The sequence below is a fragment of the Plectropomus leopardus genome, chromosome 2 (assembly GCF_008729295.1).
Source record: "Plectropomus leopardus isolate mb chromosome 2, YSFRI_Pleo_2.0, whole genome shotgun sequence".
Lineage (NCBI taxonomy): Eukaryota > Metazoa > Chordata > Actinopteri > Perciformes > Serranidae > Plectropomus > Plectropomus leopardus.
The window spans coordinates 10,321,354-10,344,764 of NC_056464.1; the positions used below are offsets into that span (position 1 = coordinate 10,321,354).

Below are 23,411 nucleotides of genomic sequence, written 5' to 3' on the forward strand. Positions count from 1 at the left end.
TGCGGTTTCTGTGTTTTGTGAGAGGGTGAAGTAGCTAGGCCTAGATGACAGAAGTGTAGGGAAAGATGGTAACCCAGATTATATCGAAGGCTGAGGTGAAAACACGTCAGAAAAGATACGAACTTCATTCACCCCGAGGGTAATTGTTTTGCTGCAGTTGCACTGTAAAAATAAACAATTTTATTTTTACTTTAAAAAGTGGGTGTCCAAGCTGCTTTAATTTGTAAAAAAAAAAAAAAAAAAAAAAAGTTGACTGAATTTGGGAAGACAAGTTCAGTCATTACAAAATTACCTCAACTTGTCATTTCAAATTCAGTCAACTCAAAATTTTAACGGGGTCAACAGATTATTGGCCTGGCTAATTATTGGGGCTGATATTTTTCATTTTGCTGATTGTCTGTGTCCGCATTTTATTTTAATAATGAAATAGTGAAATGAATTAATTAAAAAGTGCAAAGAAAGTTACAAAATTTTACACTGTTTTACTTTGTAAGACCTCAGGGAGCTATTTTTGTTTATTCATTTTTTATTTAAATATTAACTTGACTTTATTTAAAAAAAAAAAAAAAAAAAAAGTTGCTGGGAACTTGCTGTATGTGATGTTGAACTTTTCAGTTTTGATTAAACATTTGCTAAAGGCGTTTAAACAAACTTTTTATGTTGGAGTTTGTTATATTCCAAATTCTAAATATAGACAGAAATATTTTCATTTTTATTTTAAATGCATATTGGTTTCAAATATTGGTTACCAGTCTCATTATGACTTATAATCGGTATCAGCCCTGAAAAACAAATACCAGTCGATCTCTAAATTTTAAGGCAGCCTGGACACTTAAGTTTTTAAAGTTAAAAAAAGTGTTTATTTTTACAGTGCAGTACCACAGAAAAGAGTGTTAAATTTTATAGCTGCACTCATATCTATGCACTGCACCTTATTGACTTTTGATAGCTTATGTCACTGGCCATATGTCATTAAGGTGCACAATTAGGGCGAGTTTGGAGGAAATTTCTATATCCCACAGTAATGTTTATTTATGTGATGTAAAGGTGACAATATACAGTAAAATGAGACCTCTGGGGTTTGTATTTCATTCAATTTTAGCACCATTTTGAAAAAGAGATGAAACAAGCAGATACAAAAAAACACATACTATGTGATACTGTCATTTTATCTTACTTCTAAACATGAATTTATTAAGCAGTGATATATGATATTTCAGTCAGGGCCGTCCACAAGGGGGGATAAGGTGGAAAGCTTTCTGGGGTGCAGGTGGGTTGGCCTGATTCCACTGACAACATTTTCAATGCAAAACTACATTGTACCTTGTGAAACATTATGTGATCGGTCCACAAGGTACGTTATCACTGCCAAGTTCTTTTTTTTTATTAAAACAAAAATTATATAAAGTTAAAGGTGTTTATGAAATCAAATCAAATAATACAAGTCACCCCTCAGACTGACTCAAAATGTCTGTATCTTTTATCAATCTAGCAAATTGCACTTTTTTTTCTTTCCTTATTAATAGATTATCACTATAACTGATTTATGGGTTGCATCGGCTGTTCTTTACTGTGATGTGTCAATATGACTTCAGTGGAAAAAAAAGACATTGAATGAGGTGGCTCACAATGTAGACATCGACTTAAAGGCTGTCAGTTTGATTGAGTTTAATCATATAAGGAGTGTATGAACTGCTTTATAGCTCTCTCCTTGTTCCTCAGCATCCTCAGCACACTGAGTTTCTTGATAATCATCATGGACAAAAGCTCAGCATCAGTGGGTTGGATTGAAGCCTCAAAAATGAGGCTTCCTTTCTGGAAAGAAGGTCTTGGTGCCACAGACTCAAGAGTTTTCATGCTGATGAGACTTTGGTGAGTATTTTTGGTCCCATATTCATACAGAACATAACATTTTATGTAAGAAACATACCATATTTGATGCTGTATAATGCAAATCAAGACAAATTAGTGCCATTTCTTTGTCATCTAAAGTCAGAACTTGAATAGATGAGCATGCCTATTTTTATGGTGTGGATCAGGTGCTCTGGGATGAGAATGCACTGAATGACACCTCGGGGAAAAAAGCCCAAAGTTAGTCTGTCTTACCAACCCCAGGATTTTCTGCCTGCAGCCTTCTTGCAAGTGTCATTTTTTTTGTCTGATTAATGTGTAGCATAAAGCAATGGTTCAGCATTTGTGGGGAGCTGTGGCTCAGAGGTAGAGTGGGTCGTCCACAAATTGCAAGGTTGCCGGTTCGATCCCCAGCTCCCCCAGTCCATGATACCGAACCCCAAATTGCTCCCTTTGCTGTGCCATCAGTGTGTGTATGTGTGGGATTAGCAGGTGGCACCATGTACGGTAGCCTCAGCACACCAGTGTGTGAATGGGTGAATGTGGCATATAGTGTAAAAAAAACAAAGAAAATGCTTTGAGTGGTCAAAAGACTAGGAAGGATACAAGTATAGTCAATTTACCATTTTGGCATTAACTTTCTTGTTAATAGTTAGATGAAAAATTCGATACCACAATGTACAATTAATCTGTTGCAAGTGAAATTCCTGCTTTCAAAATTGTACGCAAGTAAAAGTACAAGCACTTGCATCAAAATACTTTAACTGCCAGAAGCAAAAGTACTCATTATGCTGATTGGCCAGTTTCACAATAATGTATGTTGTATTATTGAATTGTTATTACTGATGTATTAATATATAAATCACTTTAATTTTCTCGCTGGTTAAATTGGGACAAATTACTTTATATATGCTCCCCTACAATAATGAAAGTCTTATCCTATTCCTATTCCTCACTAAACCAATATAATTATGTTTTGATGATTTATTAACAGTATTTGAACAATAATGACTTAATACTGCTAAATGCCAAACTAAATGAACTACAGGACCCTGCTTCACAATGTAAGTACCACAGTCCGACTATGAAAGAGGCAGCACACACAGATAGTAGTAGCCTGCCTGAAACAGGCTGCAGCTGTGTTCTCCTCCAGCAGATGACACTAGTGGGTCAGTGATAGTTCACCGAGAGACTCGTTGCTCTGGGAGGTACAATTTGTACATAAAGAAATCAGTTGCAGAAATATCACAACTTTTATTAAGCACGTGTGCAGTCATGATTGCAGCATCTCTCAATGGTTTGTAGTTGTCTATATTTTGATCAGATGGTATTTTGATATATTGCCGGTTTATAGATCAAATGTCTCATACATAGGACTTGTAATTCTACAATCCACAGTGATCCATAAGGAAACAAGGGAAAAAAAGTGACATTTCTATAAAGCTTGTACCAATACGCTGAATGGTGAAAATTAAATTTCAAGTAGGCTCATACATCATAAAATCTGTGCAGACCTGCTACTGCATAACTTCAACCAGTCTATTAATAAAGGCTGTTAAACATAAAGCTTTCATTAATCTTTTAAAAATCATAATTGTGCATATTAAAGCAATTGATTTTGAAATGGAAAGGCCAGTTATTACTTTACTGGTATACACAGATACTTTGACGCTCAGTTTGGAGAGCTCTGCATCGGGCGAGCTCGTGCAACTTCTAAATAATCTGCATCTAACCATCTAACACAAAGACTCCTCATCAGTGTGTTTCTTACTAAAACGCACTCATTTGTGTGTAATTTTGGAGATGATGAAGAGAATTCGGGAGGAATCCATGAAGCTGTTTTTGGTCATTTTTACACCATAATAAACCATTTAGGCTGTAACAACAGGCGCAATGAGCCATAGTTTATGTCATCATCATAATAACCTAATTGGGCAATATCTCTAATGCGAGACATTGTGTGTGCACTGTAAAAACATTTATACTCTCATAACAGTGCGTGCACCCTCCCTTCGCTCTGTCCCTCTTGACTTGGTGACAGACCTAAAAGCCTTTTGTTGCAATCTTAGCCAATGGAGACGGATTACGACACCGGGCAGCTGAGATATATAAAGAGCCCCTTTTTGACCGCACTTGCACATTTTTCAGTGACACCTCTGAACATTCACACACCTCCATGGACTAAATTGTACAGAAGAACCCCAAAACAACCATTATAGTACACGTGAGCGGGCTATGCATGCATCAGATAGATAATTTGCTCACTTTCAATCAAAGGCAGCCTGAACCGAGACACACAGGACGTACTTTTTTTTAATTTATTGCAAAATCTCTTGCAAAAAAAAAGCAACTTCGCTTGTTGGATTAGATGCATGTCAGTGATTCCCTGCTTTTTGTAGGATAAAGCAAGGAGCGACGCGCATCCGAGAGAGGGGATATAACGGGATAAAGCGAGTGAAAACCCAAGAAAAAGAAAGAAAAAAAAGTTGCCTGGTGTCCACGCGTCGACATGCCGAGGTACAACTTCTTGCTGTGCTTGATGGTGCTCGTCTCCCTGGGACAGTCGGGGAGCGATGAGCCCAATTTGCTGCTGCCTTCTGCCAGCGAGACGCCCACGGATGCCGGGCTGTCCCTTCTGGACGAGGACGCCGGTTCCCACGAGTGCTCCGCCTGCGTTTGGAGGGAGCAAAGCAAAGTGCTGAGACTGGAGACCATCAAGTCCCAGATTCTGAGCAAGCTGCGTCTGAAGCAGGCGCCCAACATCAGCCGGGAGGTGGTCAATCAGCTGCTGCCCAAAGCGCCTCCGCTCCAGCAGCTCCTGGACCACCACGACTTCCAGGGAGACGCGTCGTCCCAGGATGAGTTTATGGAGGAGGATGAGTACCACGCCACCACGGAGTCCGTGATCACCATGGCCTCTGAGCGTGAGTAAATAGTTTACAACCCCAACAATATTGTCTCCAAATGCGTCATGCGCGTAATTGCGGAGCAGTTACAGGCTCAAGACTCAGGGCCTGCTGCGTGGACAGTGGAGCTCATTCAAGTGAGTGACCTAACCTACTTTTTCAGATTGGGGGTCCACTGTGTGTGTCTGAAGCGGAATGATAATATTAGACAAATGGTCTGCGGTCAGCTGCTGGCCACGGCTGTCAAAATAGGGATTACGCGTGAAGCTGATAAATCAATAATCAGGAGCATAAAGAGCCTCGTCACTCTGAAACAGACAGCTCCAATATGGCCCAATGGACTTTTGTTTTCATGGTGGTGGTGGTGGTGGTGATGATGATGATGATGATGATGATGATGATGATGATGATGATAATGATAATGGAGGGATAAGTCCTATTGGAGCAGCAGTAGCCTATAATATTTTAGCTCCTCAGTCCACCTGCTGTCAAACTTTCCCTCTTTCAGATGATGTTTTTGTGCCAGTAACGCATGACAGACCCGTGTGAATGTCAAGTGCATTATTAATGATAATGCAGCATTCAGCTGGCACTTGCATCACTTTATCCTTTATGCCTCCCTTTTGCATAAAGCCCCCTAAATTCTGGAGTTATGATCGCGCCGTGAGGCCCTCTGATTATTGCCCCTCTAACAATTTGCTCGCCCTCTTATAGTTTCCCATAAATCCACAGATAAACCGCAGGCAGGCCCCTTGGAGACATTTTATAAAATTACTGTTGAACCCTGGCAGCTGTGCTCTATCGGTCTTTTATAGGAGGCTCTACCGGTTTCCCTGCTGTTCATCGCAGTGAGAAAAAGTGTGTCCAAAAAGCTGCTATTGTTCCCCTCATGCAGCGGCCCCCCTCGGCCGCACTTGCCTTTTAAATGCGAAGTTTATGGGCGCAGCTCGTTTTTTTTTTCACCACGAGTACACAAAGACAGAGAATCACTCGGGGTCGAGGGGAGTGTGTGACCTTTCCCTGGCGAATCGCGGGGTTCAACAACATTTACACACGTAATATATTCCACACAAGGCGGATAAAACACACTCCAAATAATCAGGTTTTTTTCACCCCACGAGTGAACAAAGATACGCTTGTGTGCGGGAGACTTTGGCCTCGTGTTGTTTGACATTATTAATTCCTCATTATAATATCTGTCTACCTATCTATCCATCTATCTATCTATCTATGCATAGGTGTAGATTTTGGCGTGAAACACTGGGGACATGTCCCCCTAAATATTTAGAACATGAGCATTGGTGCACCCAATTTTTTACAAAAATTATTTACTTTTACAAAATTAAAAAAAATATGTGTCCCCAAATGCTCAAAGCAAACCTACACCTATCTATCTATCTATCTATCTATCCATCTATCCATCTATTTGGGATTTTAAGAGTCTCTTTTTTGTCATTAGTTACTTTTTGTATAAACATTGCTAGATATAGGCCTATGTTTTAATATCTTGTAATGAAATGCACTTTTCCTTTTGCACTGTCCTGACAGTCCCACTGTCTCTGTGATTACAGCAAATTGACCATCACATGACATGTTGAAATGTAATCTAAATTTTAACTTGACCTGTCCCCTAGAGTGCTGCAGGAATGAGCCCTAAAATCCTGGAAATGAGTTAGCATTTCAGCACTCCCAGTTCCCTCGTCTCAAAGTCAATGGGGTTTTTAAATGGATTTTTGGTTAGAAGCCTGAAATACAGTTAAGAGACAAGTTTAAGAGACTCACACATTTTGTTCTACAACATAAAATACACCAGCAAATACCTCACTGATGAACTTTGAAGCTTTAAGTTGCCTTAAAAAAGGCGGTTACTAACAAGTGACTAAATGAGACCACAGAACATCTTCACAGCGCTCATGACTTTACAGTCTCGTTGTGGTGGTGACGTTCAAAGTCATGTGACCCTGGTAAAATACGTTTATAGAATAACATTAGCGTTTTACCTCTGACTACTGCATTTACGCCTTAAAAATCCTGCATGCGGTGTTCATTAGTGAAGATTATCTTGCAGGACAAAACCTGTAAATATAAATCCAAAATCCAATGGAAAAATACCATTGGCTTTTTGACGAAGGAACCTGGGTGAATCTAACTGAAGCATTGGCCAACAAAAAATGTTATTCCTGCAGCATTCTATACCATCACTCTTTATCTAAGCTTTTAACTTTTTTTTTAGTTTAGTGTAGTTTGATTTGCACAAATGTATAGAAAAGACAGAAAAGTAAATTAAAAAGTTTAAACTTTTGTGCACAAGAGGTCAAAAACCAAAAATGGCTTATGGAGATACTTTCCCTGTTAAATAACTTTAATCACTCACAAAAACAAAAGATAAAAACAAAGATTGCATAACTGATCATAATGTCAAGACTAAGCACAATGCAAAATTGATAAAAAAAAAACAAAAAAAAACGAATGACCAAAGGTTTGTATTTATAAAGTGCAATGCTTTACAAATGAATCGATTGAAGTGCGTTTTTGAATAACGATAATGTATATTTTGATTGTAGTGATGGGAGAAGATTGTTCCAAATGGATTTTTGAATAGTTTCCTCCGAGAGTCGGTTTTTGCTCCAGACTGATGTGAGTGATGTAGTTCAGTTCATCCTAAGGCAGAGCAGAGCAGAGCACAGCTGACGTCTGCCAGGTGAACTGAGGAGGCATCTTGAAGCATTTGATTTGTAATTTTTCAACTGTTTGCTCTATGAGGCAACTATTTTTAGGACATTTACAGAAGAATCAGTGTGTTAGCACTTCAAACTTCTATCTATCTATCTATCTATCTATCTATCCTTCTATCTATCTATCTATCTATCTATCTATCTGTTTCTGTTTTTATTACTTGCTCACAAACACACATAAATGATGTATGTGATGCATGCTGACACTAAAGATCTTCCATAATAACTTGCTGTTATCTCTTTGATGTGCCCATCAATCGTTATATTGGATTATTCTCTCTCAACTTGTAAATACAGAAAACTCTGCATTACAAGTAAAATCAGCATTTTTGCTTCCCATCCTCGGTACGATCATGCTCGCAGACCAAGCAAAGTGATTTGATACCTTCTCAAGCCAGAAAAAAAGGGCTATTATGCATGACGCTGGCTAATTGCATATTACTAACGGCCCGCATGCCCGCCAGAGGAGCTAATGACTGACATTACTTCTGTATCTGTCATGTTACAGCACTTCCTGTTCTGTTCTGTTCTGTTCTCCTCATCGCTGTATGTCAGCTGCCGTTTTTATCATCTGCTCCTTCTCTCCCCCCCCCCACCCCCCACCCCACCCACCTTCCTCCCCGTTAGCCCCCTCTCTCCTTCCTCTTCTTTTTCTCCGGTACTCATGGAAGAGTTGAGAGAATGAGTGCATCTCTTTTTGCCTGTGGCGCCTTAGTGATCCCACAGGATTAAAAGTGCCTTTTCTGTCTCTCTGATAGAAGGAGGACTTCAAACACTATTCCCTGCGCACCTCGAACCCAATCACCCTTTCACGGTCGTGCACACTGCCTTTGATGGGCCATGTGGGTTCACACAGTACATACTGAACTGGACCTGTGCCAGAGTTGCTTCTTAGTATTCACTCAAGGTACGTGGGTGCCGCAGTGGGGGTTGAGAGGGTCCATGCTTCCTGGTCTCTAATTACTATGAAATTTCATGGAAAAGTACAGCTATTTATATCATAGTGCGGCACTAAAACATCTCGCTCCGTATGTGTTGTGTAGGTAACCGCTCCACTTGCTGTTCATGCATAAAAAATGAGTCTGTTCGGAGCAGTTTAACAGGGTAATTTTCTCGCGCAGCACCATGAACGAGTGTTGATTTTTATTAACACATCTATTCGCATTAAGGCGTATGTTGATTTATGTGTGTAATTGTGCGCAAGCATGCATGCAATGTGTGTATTTGGGAGCTCAGTCTGTTTTGCCTGAGGTAGGGTGAGGATTTGACCCCACTAGTCTCCCATTTGTCACCTGTCTAAGACATTGAGACCAGACCTTCCCCTTCCATCAGTGACGTCCTCCTGCTGTCTTTCTCTCTTTGTCTCTGTATGTATGTTTTGATGCTAATTAAACCAAACACTTTTCAACTGTTCCATTAAATACTTCAACAATATTAAATACTAAAAGCCAAGTTATTCTGCCAGAGCACACCCAGAAAATGATTAAAGGAATACTTAACCCCTTCAAATGACGATTTTTGTATCAATTATTCACCCTGTTGAAGATGAATTGTCCAAGAATTTTTTTTTTTTCTCACATGCCCTCAAGATGAAAGAAGAATCCAAAAACTGAGAAAATTCTAGATGATTTGAAGTCATAACGGACAACTATATCAAAACATCTGTGTATGAAATACCACACAACGTGTGCAGTCTAATGTAAGTCACATTTATACAGTCGTATGTTCAGTGCTTCCAGCAGACAGCCCTTTCAGACGGGGACCAAACGTGAAACTCTGTGCTCTCCTCAAAGCCAGACTCCACTGACAAAAACAGTAATTTTACCTCACTGAACACAGAGGCTGCTGGTTTGCCTCTGCCTCCATCAGTTAGTTTGTGTTATTGTGTGACTGTGGTGCTTTAAAGGTTTTAGTTTAGATTCAACAAAGTCACACAAAAACACAGTCAAACTCCAGATCAACGTAGTGGTAGAGGAGCAGCTCTGGCGTTCAGCAGGAGTAAAGCAGTAAAATGACTGTTTTTGTCAGTAGTATCTGGCTTTGAAGAGAGCAGAATTAAGTTTCACTTACAGTTCAGTTCCCTGTCGGAAAGGGCTGTCTGTTTGGGAAGTGCTGATTGGATAAATGAGACTTTAACTAGACTACACAAGTTGTGTGAGTGTTTGTAAACTGACGTTTTGATACAGTTTAGCTGCTGTTGAACATGGACGCTATGACTTCAGTTCATCAAGAATTTTCTTCCTTTTAGGATTCTTCGTTCACTGTGGATGCATGTGAGAAAAACTAAGTTTTTCCATGAATTCATCATAACATGGGGTGAGTAGTTGATATACAAATAGTAATGTAGGAGGTGAAGTATTTCTTTAAAGAGAAGTGGCACATCTTTGGACTAGGAATACAGTGAGCATGACTTTTATTGAAGTGGTCAGTGAAAAGCTTTTTCTATCTTTTCCATCTCTGCATTTGAGTAATGTTCTGCGCTGTGACATTTTGAGAGGTTTTGAGTTATTTTAAGAATTTCCAGTGAGACAGAACCCTGCAGAGAGCAGCAGTCGCTTACCCTCCCTCTGAGCTTTTATTTTTTTTATGTTTACATTTTATTATCACAGTGAGTCCAAAACAGGAAATCAGTGACTATCTGCGACCATAGCTTTTAAAGGAGAGGAAACTGAGGTTTAGACATAAATCACATTTAAAACATTTCTAATGACCACTCTGCTATTTTTGAAACTTTCACTTTGTTTCACTAGTTTATGTGCGCATTTTATCTTGTTCATCGTGATCACATGAAGGCTAACATTAGGAAGGGCCATACTGGTGTCATTATGTAATCCTATTAAGATGAGGCACATTCAGTTCAAGCACAGGCTTACACAACTCTTGTGTTGAAAAATGAACATCTACACACATGTAAAGGTACAAAAGTACAAGTTTCCACATGTGCACACTTGTGTAGACACTTGAGGATGCTCTCGCGCACATACACACACACTCACACATACTCACACAGTCACACACACACTCCAGAGAAAAGTTCTCCTATTGACAAAAAGGGTCACAGAGTTCACAGCTATGTGATATATTGGAAGAGGAGACTATTAACCTCATCGGGTCTCTTTCTTTGGCAGCAAAGACGAACCGGTAGTAACTTGAACACTTATCCCCCACCACACACACACACATGCTGACACACACACATTCATCCACTTACCACTCCCACAAAAAAACAAGTCTTTTATAGTGTTGACCCTATAAAAGGGTCATTTCCTGAAGGTGCAGGAACCATAAAAATTAAGAGGGAGAGCGCTAAAAGGACAGCAGAAGTCGGACTGTCTTCAGCTCAGTGGCCAGTGTTTGCTGGAAGTTGATGACTATGTGAGGTTTTTATAGATTTATTTATTCCATGGAGGTCTCAGTTTGACGATGACACCTGTTCTGCCTGTGTAGTTGCTAGCATCAGTCGAGGGGAAAGATAAACTTTGGTGTTGAATTGTTTGGACACCGGGGGGCATGACCGGTTTGTTTAAAAAGAAGTAAAAAAAACGTAAGAAAGAAAGGTCTGTAGAAATTGCACAACATACTGTCAACTTTATGGCTAATAAAATTTCAAAGGGACCAAAGTCTATTAATACAGGGACAAAATTTCCCCAGGACCTCAGGAATCTCACTCCTTCCACCCTCCTTCCCCTATTCCCACGCTCCCGTGTACCAATCCCTGCAGCCGGCCGTTCCTCTTGGCATTTGGGAATATGTTGCTTTGGTATTTAATGCACGCTTGACCAAAAATACAACACTGAGAAGTTGGGAGAATGGATGTAAGACGTGAGTTTGGAGGCATGGCTGTGCAAGAATATTTTATGTTTTCTTCTTTAAAAAAAATTAAATAAATAAACGATTTCTGCTTGAGCACTGGTGAGCTCCTTGTTGCTTCTTTCAAGGATTTCAAAAGAGTGGGATCGAGTTAGGTGCACCGCGGCTCATGCTGTATGAAAGGGGGTGGGGGGTGGCGGGGCTGGGGAGTCCACAGGGAGCAACAAGCAGCCCAGTCCTATCCTAAAGGGACAGAAATCATGCAAGGGTTTTATAGGTACAATTAAAAAGACCTGAAACAGATGTTACGTTTCACTAATAAAGGAAATAATTACTTCACACCAGTAATTAAGGGACATGAGTGAGGAGGAGGAGGAGGAGGAGGAGGGGAGTGAAAAGATAAAATGGAGATCATTGAGGGGATTATTGTTGATGGATGCGTTCAGGCTCTGTGTGGTCGTGTGCGAGGAGCTGCTGAGGATCAGTTTATGGAAGAGTCCATTAAATCTAAGAGGCGTTTAAGCAAAGGAAGTGCTGCATGGGCACAATGCTTGATCCCATGAGGGAGCCACTGTGTTGGAGAGAAGCACAATTAACAGTGGACTACCTCACGATTATCTACATGAAAATTTAATTAGCCTCTTTTCTGTGGCAAAGGAGAGCAGCTTCTCACTGTATTTATCACCTGTGGTTGTGTTTCTGCCTGCCGTACCCATATCACCCCAGGAAGTTCATTATGGAAAATGCACAGGCGAAGTTCTTCAGGGACAAGAACCAAGTTTGATTTATGTTATGCACAACACCGATGGATAGCTCATAAAGGGAGCGATATTCTCACGTTGCTTAGAAAATCTCGAGGAAACGGTGTGGCGGAAAATGCTTCCCCGAGCGAGGGTTGGCCACACTCATGTTGTCTTAAGAGAAACCTCTTGGCTGAGACTCTGACAGATTTGGGTGGCTTTAGGGATGTTTCGTTTTTCATTACCTGAGTGTGCTCAAACAAAGAGACTTCCAGGGAGAAAGATGGCACTAGTGATGAAAGTAATCCGTGCTGGGGAGGGTACTGTGTGTGTGTTCATGTAAGGAAAGAGAATTAAGGATAACGTTTTAGAATTAGCAACAATAAATACATAAATTCAAATCGGTCATGCCATAGTAATAGTAACATACATGTTTATCATTTCTTTTGCTGGATTAGATGTTAGTTTGTGTACATTAAACACAGTTCACACACAACAGAGAAAAAGACATTGACAACATCCATTGAATTTGAGAAATGAGAACAGACAAACAGATGAATGACGAATGAAAGTCTGGTTTGGATAATGGTTTTAAGATGGTGAGCAAACTAGTTTTAATTTGCTTTTAGTAGAGAACTGTTCCTGTCCCGTGGAACATAATACAGCTTGGCTTATGATGTTTACTTTTGTAAAAGACAGGATGATGATAATAAGTTTTGTCTCTATTTGTATGATTTGATGTTTGATTTGTTAAATGCACTGGTTACTGAGTCCAAGGAAGCATAATATAGCCTGGGAACCATGAAGCTGTAAGCTCAGGTTTTATTTGCTTTACTTTGGCCCCCCAAACATTTAAAAAGATCACCAGCCAACCTGGCCTGGGTTGGACCAATCATAATCTTTTATCTCATATGGGGCGTGTTTGGGATTATGCCTGGCATCTTGCGAAGCCTTTGCTTTTTAAGGGAAATACATGGTTGGTCCTTTTTTTGCTTCGTGCACCCTCACCCTGGGGACATTACGGCAAGAATTCATCAGACCAGCGTTACATCATCCAGACTAGGCTCCCATTACCAAGCCCCTTTTTCAGGGAAAACCGTGTAACAGTGTAATCAGAGTAATCAGAGTAAGTATAAACATGTCTCTAAACTTTAAACAAATGGTTTTAAATTAATAATGCTATGCCAGAGAGTTGCTGTGCAGTTAGTTGCAGCAACAATAAATCCATGGACACTGATGTCCAGTTTATACCCCTGCCACATCATAATAAAGATGTAGAATAAAAGGACTTCAGCTCCGAGCTATAGACCAGACTGGCGACGCATCATTGTAAGTGCTACACCCCTTTTTGAAGGGACAGATCGAGCTGTCACATAATGAGAGAGAAGCTGTTGTGTAGCGAGTTTACCAAGGCTTTTGCCCTGGGATCTGAGCCACAGAATATGTGTGAATTTTCACTGTAGTGAGGTAAATCACTTTATGATGCAGGTGAAAGTTTCTATGGACTGAGAGCTAACATTAGCTTGAGTTTAAGGCTGCAGTAGTAATGTTACAGTCACACTGACTAAACTTCGCCACACGTTAACCGCAGTGTTGAAGCATTGTAATGTTTCAGTTAGGGCTGTCGAATAATTAATTTCTTAAATTAATTGCAGAATTTCAGTAGTTTTTAATCATATATTTTCAGTTCTATTATTTTGCATTACAAAACAGTTATTAAGTCCGTATTGACAAGGTAAAGAATTTCTTACCAGATGTCTTGATTCAGAATCACATGACGGCAAAAAACTGCATGGGACTAGCATAAAGTGGGCATGTCTGTAAAGGGAAGACTTATAGTTATCCATAGAATTTATTTTCGTTCCGATATCTTGAGGTCAGAGGTCAAAAGACCCCTGTGAAATGGCCATACCATTTTTTCATATTATACCAGTATCATCACTGTAGCTTTAAACTCAGCCCAGTACAGCCTCTTAAAGATAAGAATGTCAGCCAGCGATTAACACGACCTTAAAAAATGAATACGTTAATTACAGATGTTAATCACATCACGATTAATGCGTTAACACTGACAGCCCTAGGTTCTATCTGTCAGCTACATAAGAAGGTACAAGTTTAACTTATTCGTGGATTGCAGAAACGTAGTATCAACAGTTTTTATGGCATTGAACTTTCCGTTGAAGTACTGTTTTTTTTTATTCTGATGGTGAAAATGGCAGCACTTGTTTACAGAAATATTGATGCTACATCATAACCACCCATTGCTGCTCGCTGTAGTCTCTTCACATTTGTTTGTTGCTTAGCGCTATATCACGTTTTGTTGCTCTGTTTGGTTGTAGACTTATCCAGTTACGTCCAGATGCATTTGGTCTATGGCAGTTGATCATACCATTTGAAATCGTAAATGCACTGAGAGCTTCCAGACTAACTTGCGTTTGCAATTTGGTCTGTCATTGGAATTAGCATTATCAATTAGTGAAAGAAATAAATGTGGGTGTCATCTGCAAAATGAGGAAAGATGTTATTAGTAATTTAGATATTTTATAGTATCATAAAGTCAATGTCAAGAACATGGGTGGCATGGGGGCAAAATCCTCACCATCATTTCTCAGCAATAGTAACTCCAGACTGATTGTGAATTTCAGCAAACACAATAGACTGTGTTCACAAATGGGAAGCCAATAAGGAATTTTATTCTTGTCAGTGCACTTACAGGGACAACCTACTGGTCCTCTGCAATAAGATTTAAAACAGACAAATAATCACAGACATAAGATACACAATATTAAACATTTAACATAGTTTTTAAGAAGTAAACTTGTATAAGATGATTTTCTTTGGAGTATAGCAAATCGTCATGAAACGACAAAAAAGTGGCCCTTCTCTAGAATATCATGTGGATGAGAATATCAGTGCAGAGGATGTGTCTAATGCAGATCCATGCCGTTGCTAAGTGATTTCCAACATAGATGTAATGTAATATAAATTATTGGATTGGTTTTTGGCATGTGGTCTGTGGAGAATTTGACCTGGTTCCTCTTCTGGTTTCATGGATCTGCATTAGTGTCAATGTCTGTTTTTCTTTAGAAAAAGTAACATTAACAATTAAGGTAAGTCCCTTGCAGACACGAAATGATTTGAGCTGCACATGCTACAGGGTGAGGACAAACATGTCCCGCGCTAAGAAGCATGAGCTAACACTAGTCCTGCCAGAAAGAGGTGAAAGAGCAGCAACAATGTCAGTTCTACCTGTGCAAGCCCACCTGATACTTCAGGCTTTCTTTCTGAGGTCTCTTGAGGTTTTACAGTTCAGTGAATTCAGGCACACACATTATTAGTTTTTCCTCCATTTTGGCCTTCAGTGCCCTGCATGCTTCCTCTTTTCTATTGACCACAAGGCTATCGGTCACATCGCGCAGTGCCCAAAATTCCAAATTGTTTTCCCATGTCGAACTTAATGTGCGAGCTCACTGAGCAGTATGTTGCATTGCTGCAACACGCAGGGAAAAGCTGTTGTGGTGCAGTGCAAGCTATCTGAAATAATGGGTTTCAGAGTGCAGTGGTGTCTGAAAGTGCCTTTACAGTTCTTAGGTACTGCCATATTCACCCCATGTGTAATGTTCATCTCTCTATGAAGAAACTGTGCATAAAGATAAGTGGCGTGAATCATGTGAAAAAATATCATTGATTGCGTCTCGCTAAAGAGAAACATGATCTCAGAGGTCAAACCTGAGTCTTTGTAACTACAGCTGAAATGTATGTTCATACAATATGTGTTGTAGTCAGTCACTTATAACAACATTAGCTGTCATGAGATATTAACTGAGCTGAGCTGAACTGCTTTCTGTTACAGAGAAAACTTGTAATCTGTTGTTGTGCAAATGTTTCTGCTTAGTTGGTGTGAAGGGTTATCTGTGCTTGCTACATGGAGCAATGGTAAATAGTACAAGACCCTAAAGTTATGGTAAAATCATGGCTGTTGTAGTCCAACCAGGTTTCTGTCATGCAGCAGTCTTTCAGTTTTACAGATTTCCTTGGAAACATTCGATTACAGTACAGCAGCTTGATGACCAGCAGTGCAAAGCAAGTTAATAATAGATGTAAATATTTTCCTCAGATATTTTGAATTGGGTCTACAGATGAATCACATTAACTAGTGAAATTACTCAGCAGTGAAAGAAATACAAACATATTATCATCACATTCAGTGACATATTGTCAGCCTACAAATCAAGAGATTATTTTTTGCTCCATCATTATGAGTTTTTAAGTGTCTATCATCTAAATAGTACTGACTAAAACTTTAACCGCCTCTGAAGTGTTTATTCTCTCCCTTCCGTTTTTTATCAGTCACCTCTGAGCTCCATCCCTGCTGAAGCCCTCGCCTCGGGGCTTCGGCCATTTCTGAAACGATACTCTCCCAAGAGGGTCACTGCCAAATTGAATGGCACACACACTCGCGTAAACTAACACACCATTAAGTTGCAGCACACTTCAGATAGTCCAGGACTAAAAACAAAATCCAGCAGCTAAATTTTAGTTTGGCTGTGGGAATGATGCCTGTCAACTTGGTAAAGATTCAGATTACTAATTGAATTTCCTAATTTTGTAGTTTGAAACACATACTGATGCTACCCGGGTGTATTCTGGGAAACTGAAGACATTATAAATGTGCATGATGTGACAAAGGGAGCCAAAGTAAAGTGAAAATAATAATATAATAATATAATAATAATTAATAATAGCAACAACCATGATTTAAATAACATTGTAAGGATATTCTACTTTGGAGCTTCACAATAACAAAGTGGAAACTGCCTCTTCTAATGGGCAGCACTTAACATAACTCTGCTCAGCCTCCATTTAGCAAAAATAAATGCTTATTTTAGTTTTGGCCTTGTAATGCAAGTTTAAAGACTTTCTCCATACTTTTACAGGCGTGACATGCATCGGACCATAATGCTCAGGGGCTGAAATACAATGCAACTGTGCATGATAGTCTTGAAATATTAAAACTCTGAACTGTTGTCTTAGATTGTCATTTTGCATTGGTGTTTCCTTTAAATATAGTTCCAAAAACACTAAAATTCATGTGTATTAGTATTCATTCACAATCTGACAAAAGCCTGTCGCAAGTCCAAGCATCAGCACTAAAAAAACAGAGCCTGTAAATCAATCAAAACCATCTGTCTTGCCATGTTTAGATGTCTGCTTTATATAAAATATCTAAAAAAAAAAAGTTTGTATTGAACTTTTGAGAACGGCGCAGGACGTTGTCCTCTGGTGTTAACGTCTCGCATGTATGTGTGGATGCACACAAACACAAGCGGTGAGACCCCAGCATGCTTCCTGCTGTCCAGCTGTCCACCTTATTGCAGTTCACTGCACGCTCCCTCTTTTCATCCTCCGTCCCCGTCCTGCTGGAGATGTCCCGCAGACGTTCCCCTCATAATACAAACACACATTACCCCAACACTAAAAACAAGGAGTGTGTTTGCAGAGGACGGTCAGTTTGGAGCTTGTGTATGTCATGCGTTTATGTGTAGCTGCATGTTTCCGTGTGTGTGTGTGTGTGTTTGTGTGTGTGTGTGTGTGTGTGTGTGTGTTCACTGAGCTAGAACAGGGAGCATGAGGAGGTGTCTTTTGTTGCTCCTAGGGGGCTACTGTGCTCAGTCCTAATAGGAGTCTTGTGCCTGCCGTTGTCCCAGGGGAGGGCTTCTGAATGAGGGGGTCTAACTTCACACACACACACACACACACACACCCCCTCCTCTCCATCCTCAGCTCGAGCCTGGCCTCCCCCACCACCCTCTCCCGTCCCTTGGGACTGACCGAGAGACAAAGAGGGAGTGGGGCTGGGGTGGGATGGGATGTTTGAGGGGGTGCTCTGTGGCCCCTGTCTTATTAGAAGGGTCGTGAACGTGTCACGATGATTAATATGCCGAGGTGCGCGGGGATACCCTGGAGTCACATTTATTCAACACGAGGGCTCCCAAACACACACTCACCACAAAATGGCACATTTGCATTTCCCATTAAGAAAAGAAAATATAGATATATATGCAAATGGAACTCCTATCTGGGTTTATACCATTTTGCATTATCCATTTGGACATTAACAATAGATGACCATTTCGCTGCAAACCTAATTTTAGCCGCAGATTTTCACCTGATCGGTGCATGTTACGGCACGTGTGCCCCTCTCAAGAGTTTGAATAAGGAGGAAAACTCTAACAAATGTGTTTTTTTATTGCAAGATACAAGTGTGGCGGTCATTTTTTAAAATTCAGAAACATTTTGTGATAAATTATAGTTCATTTATAAAATCATGCCACTTTATTCACTGTGAAACAAATTCATTTTCACTTTGCTGCGTGATATTTGGTAAAGAGCATTTAATAATTTGATTGAATGGCATGAACTTTTCGGTTTTCAACTCCTGAACTAACATATGAACCGTTCAAATGTATTTGATCATGTCATGTTAGTTAGGTGGGAATTATGCAATTGCAGTAAGTACACTGTATTAAAAAACAATTTGTTTTATCTTTAAAAAAAAGTCAAGTGTCCAGGCTGCCTTAAAAGTTTAAATTGACTGAATTTGAGAAAACAAGTTGAGGTAATTTGCAATTATTCAGCTTGTTTTCTCAAATTCAGTAAACTTCAACTTACTTTTTTTTTTTTGCATTTAAACAAATATTTTCTTTTCATAGTGTATAGTAAGGGTTTTTTTTAGCTGCTGAAGTTAGCAGCAGCACATAAATCAGAATCTTCCTCAAAACAAAAAAGTAAACTCTTTTACAATTACTCTTTTTCTGCATATCTTGAAGAAATCAAAGATAGATGAGAAGTATCCATTTTACTAATCAAGAGTTTCCCATTTTAACCATATTGTTATAACACTAAAGCCCCCACACTGGTAACATGTGTTAACTATTTATTGTATAACCACACCTGAATGTCCCCTCTCCATCTGTTTTCAACTCTTTAACTGGTTCAACATCACTGCATTTGATTATTGAAAGCATTTAACTTTGAAACAGGCTACGGTCATATTAAAACGGACAGATGGCATGGCGAATAAACCCTTATATACTATATGTCTCCCCCTAACATACACGTATAGGAGGGCTGTGGGCTAACTGTGGGACACAGGTACCCAGGGAGTCCACCAGATGTTTGATAGGCTCACCTGCAGGCTTGCTGCGTGCTGGCAGTAAAATTCATGCGCTGCATATGCTGCAATTATACCACAGGGAAATAAGCTGCTGTAATAATGAAATAGGCCGGGAACACGAGGAGGGAAAGCAAACAAGCCTGTTTCCTTTGGAAAAACACAGCCTCTGTCCATACTTCACTTCACTTGTCTTTTACGTTTGAGGTTAAATAAGTGTTATTGCTGTACAGGGACTAGTTTGCATCTTCAGTTTGGCTGAGGAGAGGAGAGGTTTTGTTGCTCCAGTAGGTGGTGCTGAGTGCAAAATCAGAGTTCATATCCTCATTGCAGGATTAAATCAGACACTGAAGTATAACTGAGCAAACTGTTCAGGAAATTAAGCCATAAAACACAGTCCTGCAGTAGAATTATGAGCTCTTTTAGCAATAACGTGTCATGGCAGCAGGAGCAAAGTTAGCTCAGGTCGGAGCAATTAATGTCCCACTGCTTTTCTGATCTTTACAAGCTAGCTTTGCTCGCTCTGCACAAGTGGAACGCTCTGCCAAGACGTGGGGTGTAATTAAGCTGCAGGCATTCGTCCGCCGTGCTTCGCCTCTTGCTCGTGCACTTACAGGATCTATAAAGGCACAAATTGATTTCCACCTATCAATGCAGTCATTGTTTAACATGACATAGCTCATATGTTGTGCATGTGTGTTTAATAACCAGGGGTCCTAACTGGATCACCGTGTATGGGCCCTGCTTCTCAGATTACTCCTTCTCAAGAAAAGGCCTCAGCTCGAGGAGCTGGGTTCTGCTGTGTTTGGTGTTTTTTTGTTGTTTTTTTTCCCCCAAAGAACTCGACAAAAAGCGATAAAAAACTGTTTGCAAAGGAAGAGTCGGTGTGCGTCAGTCCCCATCTGCAGCGATTAAAGACAACAAAAAGTAGTAATCACAAGTAAACCCCAAGCAAACTGCAGAATCATTCATTCCCGCTTTTGTGCTGATGAGCACACACAACACCACCCACGTTAATTGCTGTGACCCCAGCAACCCACCAAAAGGAACATTGACATATTGTTTGTCCAGCGTGAGACACTGTATAATTTACACTCGCTAATGACTGTCCCTGGAAAATACAGGCTGAAGGACCACGTCTGTCCCTGGTTTGGCCCTTATTCAATGTTCGCCCTGGACTCTTCTAATGGATAGTCCATCTGTACCTCGGTGAATTCATATCCCTCAATGCATGCCCGTAATTCAATTACAAGACTTGTTTAGTGTAAAAAAAAAAAAAAAAACTAAACAAAACAGCCTGGTGCAGTGTTCTCTCCTGGTCAATCGTGGTTTGATAAACAATTCACTATTGGCTGGAGAATCTCCTCCCTAATCAAAACAAAAACAAACTGTGGCTGATTCAGCGCTTGTTGTGTCGCTGAGGTTTTAGATGATTCTCTGGTTTTAAAAAAAGGCGTGTTGTGAAGAAAGACATATTACCATTGCCATGGGGTTGACCTTGACCTTCAAACTCAATCTGGCTATTAGGGCTGCCCCTCCCCAGCACCCCTGAGATGTAAAGAGGCTGACGGTTTTGACCCCTGATCCCATTTCTTAACTAGGCTGAGGTGCCAAATAACCTTTTGACCCAGGAAGCATTTGCAGGTTGCCTGAGCAACCTCAGATTTAGCAATGATTGACAGGTCCGAACTGTTTTATTTATCTGCTCTTTTTCAAAAAGGAGGAACAACACTGCTCTGCGAGATAAACAACAGAAGACGATGGTTTATTTGCAAAATATCTAGGGTTGTAATATGTCAAATATGCTCAGGGAAAATGGGCAAATTAGATATTCTATTGTACTCAGTTGGCACATTATTATGCCAGATAGATGCAGAATAAATTTCCCTTCATAAATGAACGCTTTACATGGAAATGAATGTATGAATGCAATGGATGGATGTCATTATATCAGATGGAGGTCTATGTAAATGAACCATGAGCAGATTTGACATGTGGTGCAAATCACAGAAACACCAGAGCTGAGGATCACAACAGGAATAAATCTGCCTATTTTAGTAGATGCCTTGTATTCTTTGAAATAACCCTTAATCCACACCCCAAATACATTTTCAACAAGAGCGAGCTGCCACTTAAAAAAACTTGGGATGCTTTAATTTTGCTAGTTGTAAAGTAGGGGTAGACCATTTCATTACGATTGACCCAGGGGAATCTGAGGTTACCATCTGGCCACTGGCCACCATTACTGATCCTTGTTTTAATATGCAAATGTATCTGTTTTTCCAACCTTGATGTAATCACAACTTGACTGAACGTACCAAACAACCGGACCGTGTGCACATGTGATAACGGACAGCCTTCATGCACATGTGGCTAAAAAGAGCAGTTGCACAGAGTGTGAGTTTACCTAACAAAAACAGGGCTCAGATCAGCTATTCTTCTTTGACATGTTTTGCCAGATGCTGATTATCTGTTCTCTGTTATGGTTTCACTTTTTGTTTACCAGTAAATGACATGTATTCAAACTCAAGTTAAAGGTCCGATGTGTAGGGTTTAGAGGCATCTATTGTCAAATGGAGTATAACATTCAGAACTATGTTCTCATTAGTGTATTATTACCTTAAATTAAGAGCATTGTGTTTTCATAATCTTAGAATGATCCCTTTACATTGACATATGGAGTGGGTCCTCTCTCATGGAGTGTTGTTGCTACAGTAGCCCAGAAAGGACAAATCCAATTTCTGCTCTAAACAGGGTCATTGAGTGTTGGCAACGACCACCAATGTTCTTCGATACAACTCGCACGCTGGAGAAGTTTCAGTTGGTAACATTTTGCCACCTCACCATTAGATCTCAGTAAACACACTAAACCTTCAGGTTCCTAAAATCGTAATTAATTTTCATAACAGAACAATAAACTTTTGAATTGCATCTAGACACCAACCAATATAACAAAATTTTGACAACAGCAGTGCACTGCAGAGCTGGAGATACACAAACATTTTCATTTCTCAGTGACGTGTACTTCTGTGGTACAATAGTCTCTGGCTTCAAGATCCCATGCACATCTTTCTTGTCAAGGTGCTGAGTCCAAAACACTGTAGCTGTGATATCTGCCCGCCAAGGAACCACAACACTGTTTTCTCCTCCCGGTTAAATGTCTACTTTATCGTTTTCTACAAGCTTTGTGTCATCACAATTTGGGTATTGTTCATAAGTTTTACTGTGGCAAACATCACCCACATCTACCCGCTGAATCTGTCAGCTCAAATCCTGGGCTGTTTCTCAGGATACAGATTGTGCTTCCGCATGAGGACAAAAAGGATGTGGATTGAGAGAGAGATGCTTCTTTCTCAAAACTCAGACCACACTGCTCCATTACTGCATTGCCTAAGACTTTTCCTAACTTGATAAGGTAAAAAAGCAGTTATTAACTATTGTTGTGAGCTTAAAATGTTTGGTAATGGATTAAAGTAAAGTAAACACAGAAGAGTTGAGTGTTAAAATGTTCCAGCTAACAATAACTGTACCTACTTTGACCACTTTGCTTTGTTTTATGCAAACTAATTGTTAGTGTTGTGTAAAAGGTTTGCATTTCAATCATAAAACATTTCTATTTGCTGTGTGAATTTATGAAAGCTGTGGCAAAAAGTATAAGCTAATGAGAGTTGCTCATAAAATTTCTGAGAGATCAACTAAATTTTTATTATCTCATAATTTGTGTTTATAATTGAGCCATATACATTTTTTTATGTCTCAGAGTCAGATTCAGCTTTTACTTGTGCGATTTTCTTTTTTTTTCTTTCTTTTTTTGATATTTAAATGTATACTATGCAGGAATTGTCAGTTAGTGTACAGTATCTGTAGCCAAAACTGAAAGCCACTCTGTCAGCGATGTTCATAGGTTACTCTTCAATGCATGCCGCCTGGTCTGGCACCTGGTCACTACCACCTGGTCTGCTCGCTGTGCCCAGGAAACATCCTGAACACAGCAAGATAAGATGAAAATAAGAAAATACAGGCAGAGGGCAGAGTCTCTGCAGATTAATACAACACCACGCACTTCTAGTGGGTCATAAGTGATGACTGAGAGGGATTGCTTTTGTTTGAGTTAACACTTTGCTTTTTCGGAAAATCCTGCAAGTGTACCCTTAATGAGCATTATTGGATTTGGCCTGGGGCTTAAGATTTTAAC

At 39.9% G+C, this 23,411-nt stretch overlaps 1 protein-coding gene across 3 annotated transcripts in view; it reads left to right on the top strand.

Moving 5' to 3' along the window:
* The window catches only part of gdf11 (growth differentiation factor 11), a 34,063-nt gene that overhangs the window by 843 nt on the left and 9,809 nt on the right, over positions 1–23,411 (top strand). For all 3 annotated transcript variants that reach the window (XM_042500381.1, XM_042500399.1, XM_042500390.1), the window contains exons 2-3: positions 1,723–1,872; positions 4,251–4,775. In XM_042500381.1, coding sequence (XP_042356315.1) covers positions 4,361–4,775 — 415 coding nt within the window. In that variant the 5' untranslated portion in view covers positions 1,723–1,872; positions 4,251–4,360. The remainder of the gene's footprint in view (positions 1–1,722; positions 1,873–4,250; positions 4,776–23,411) is intronic.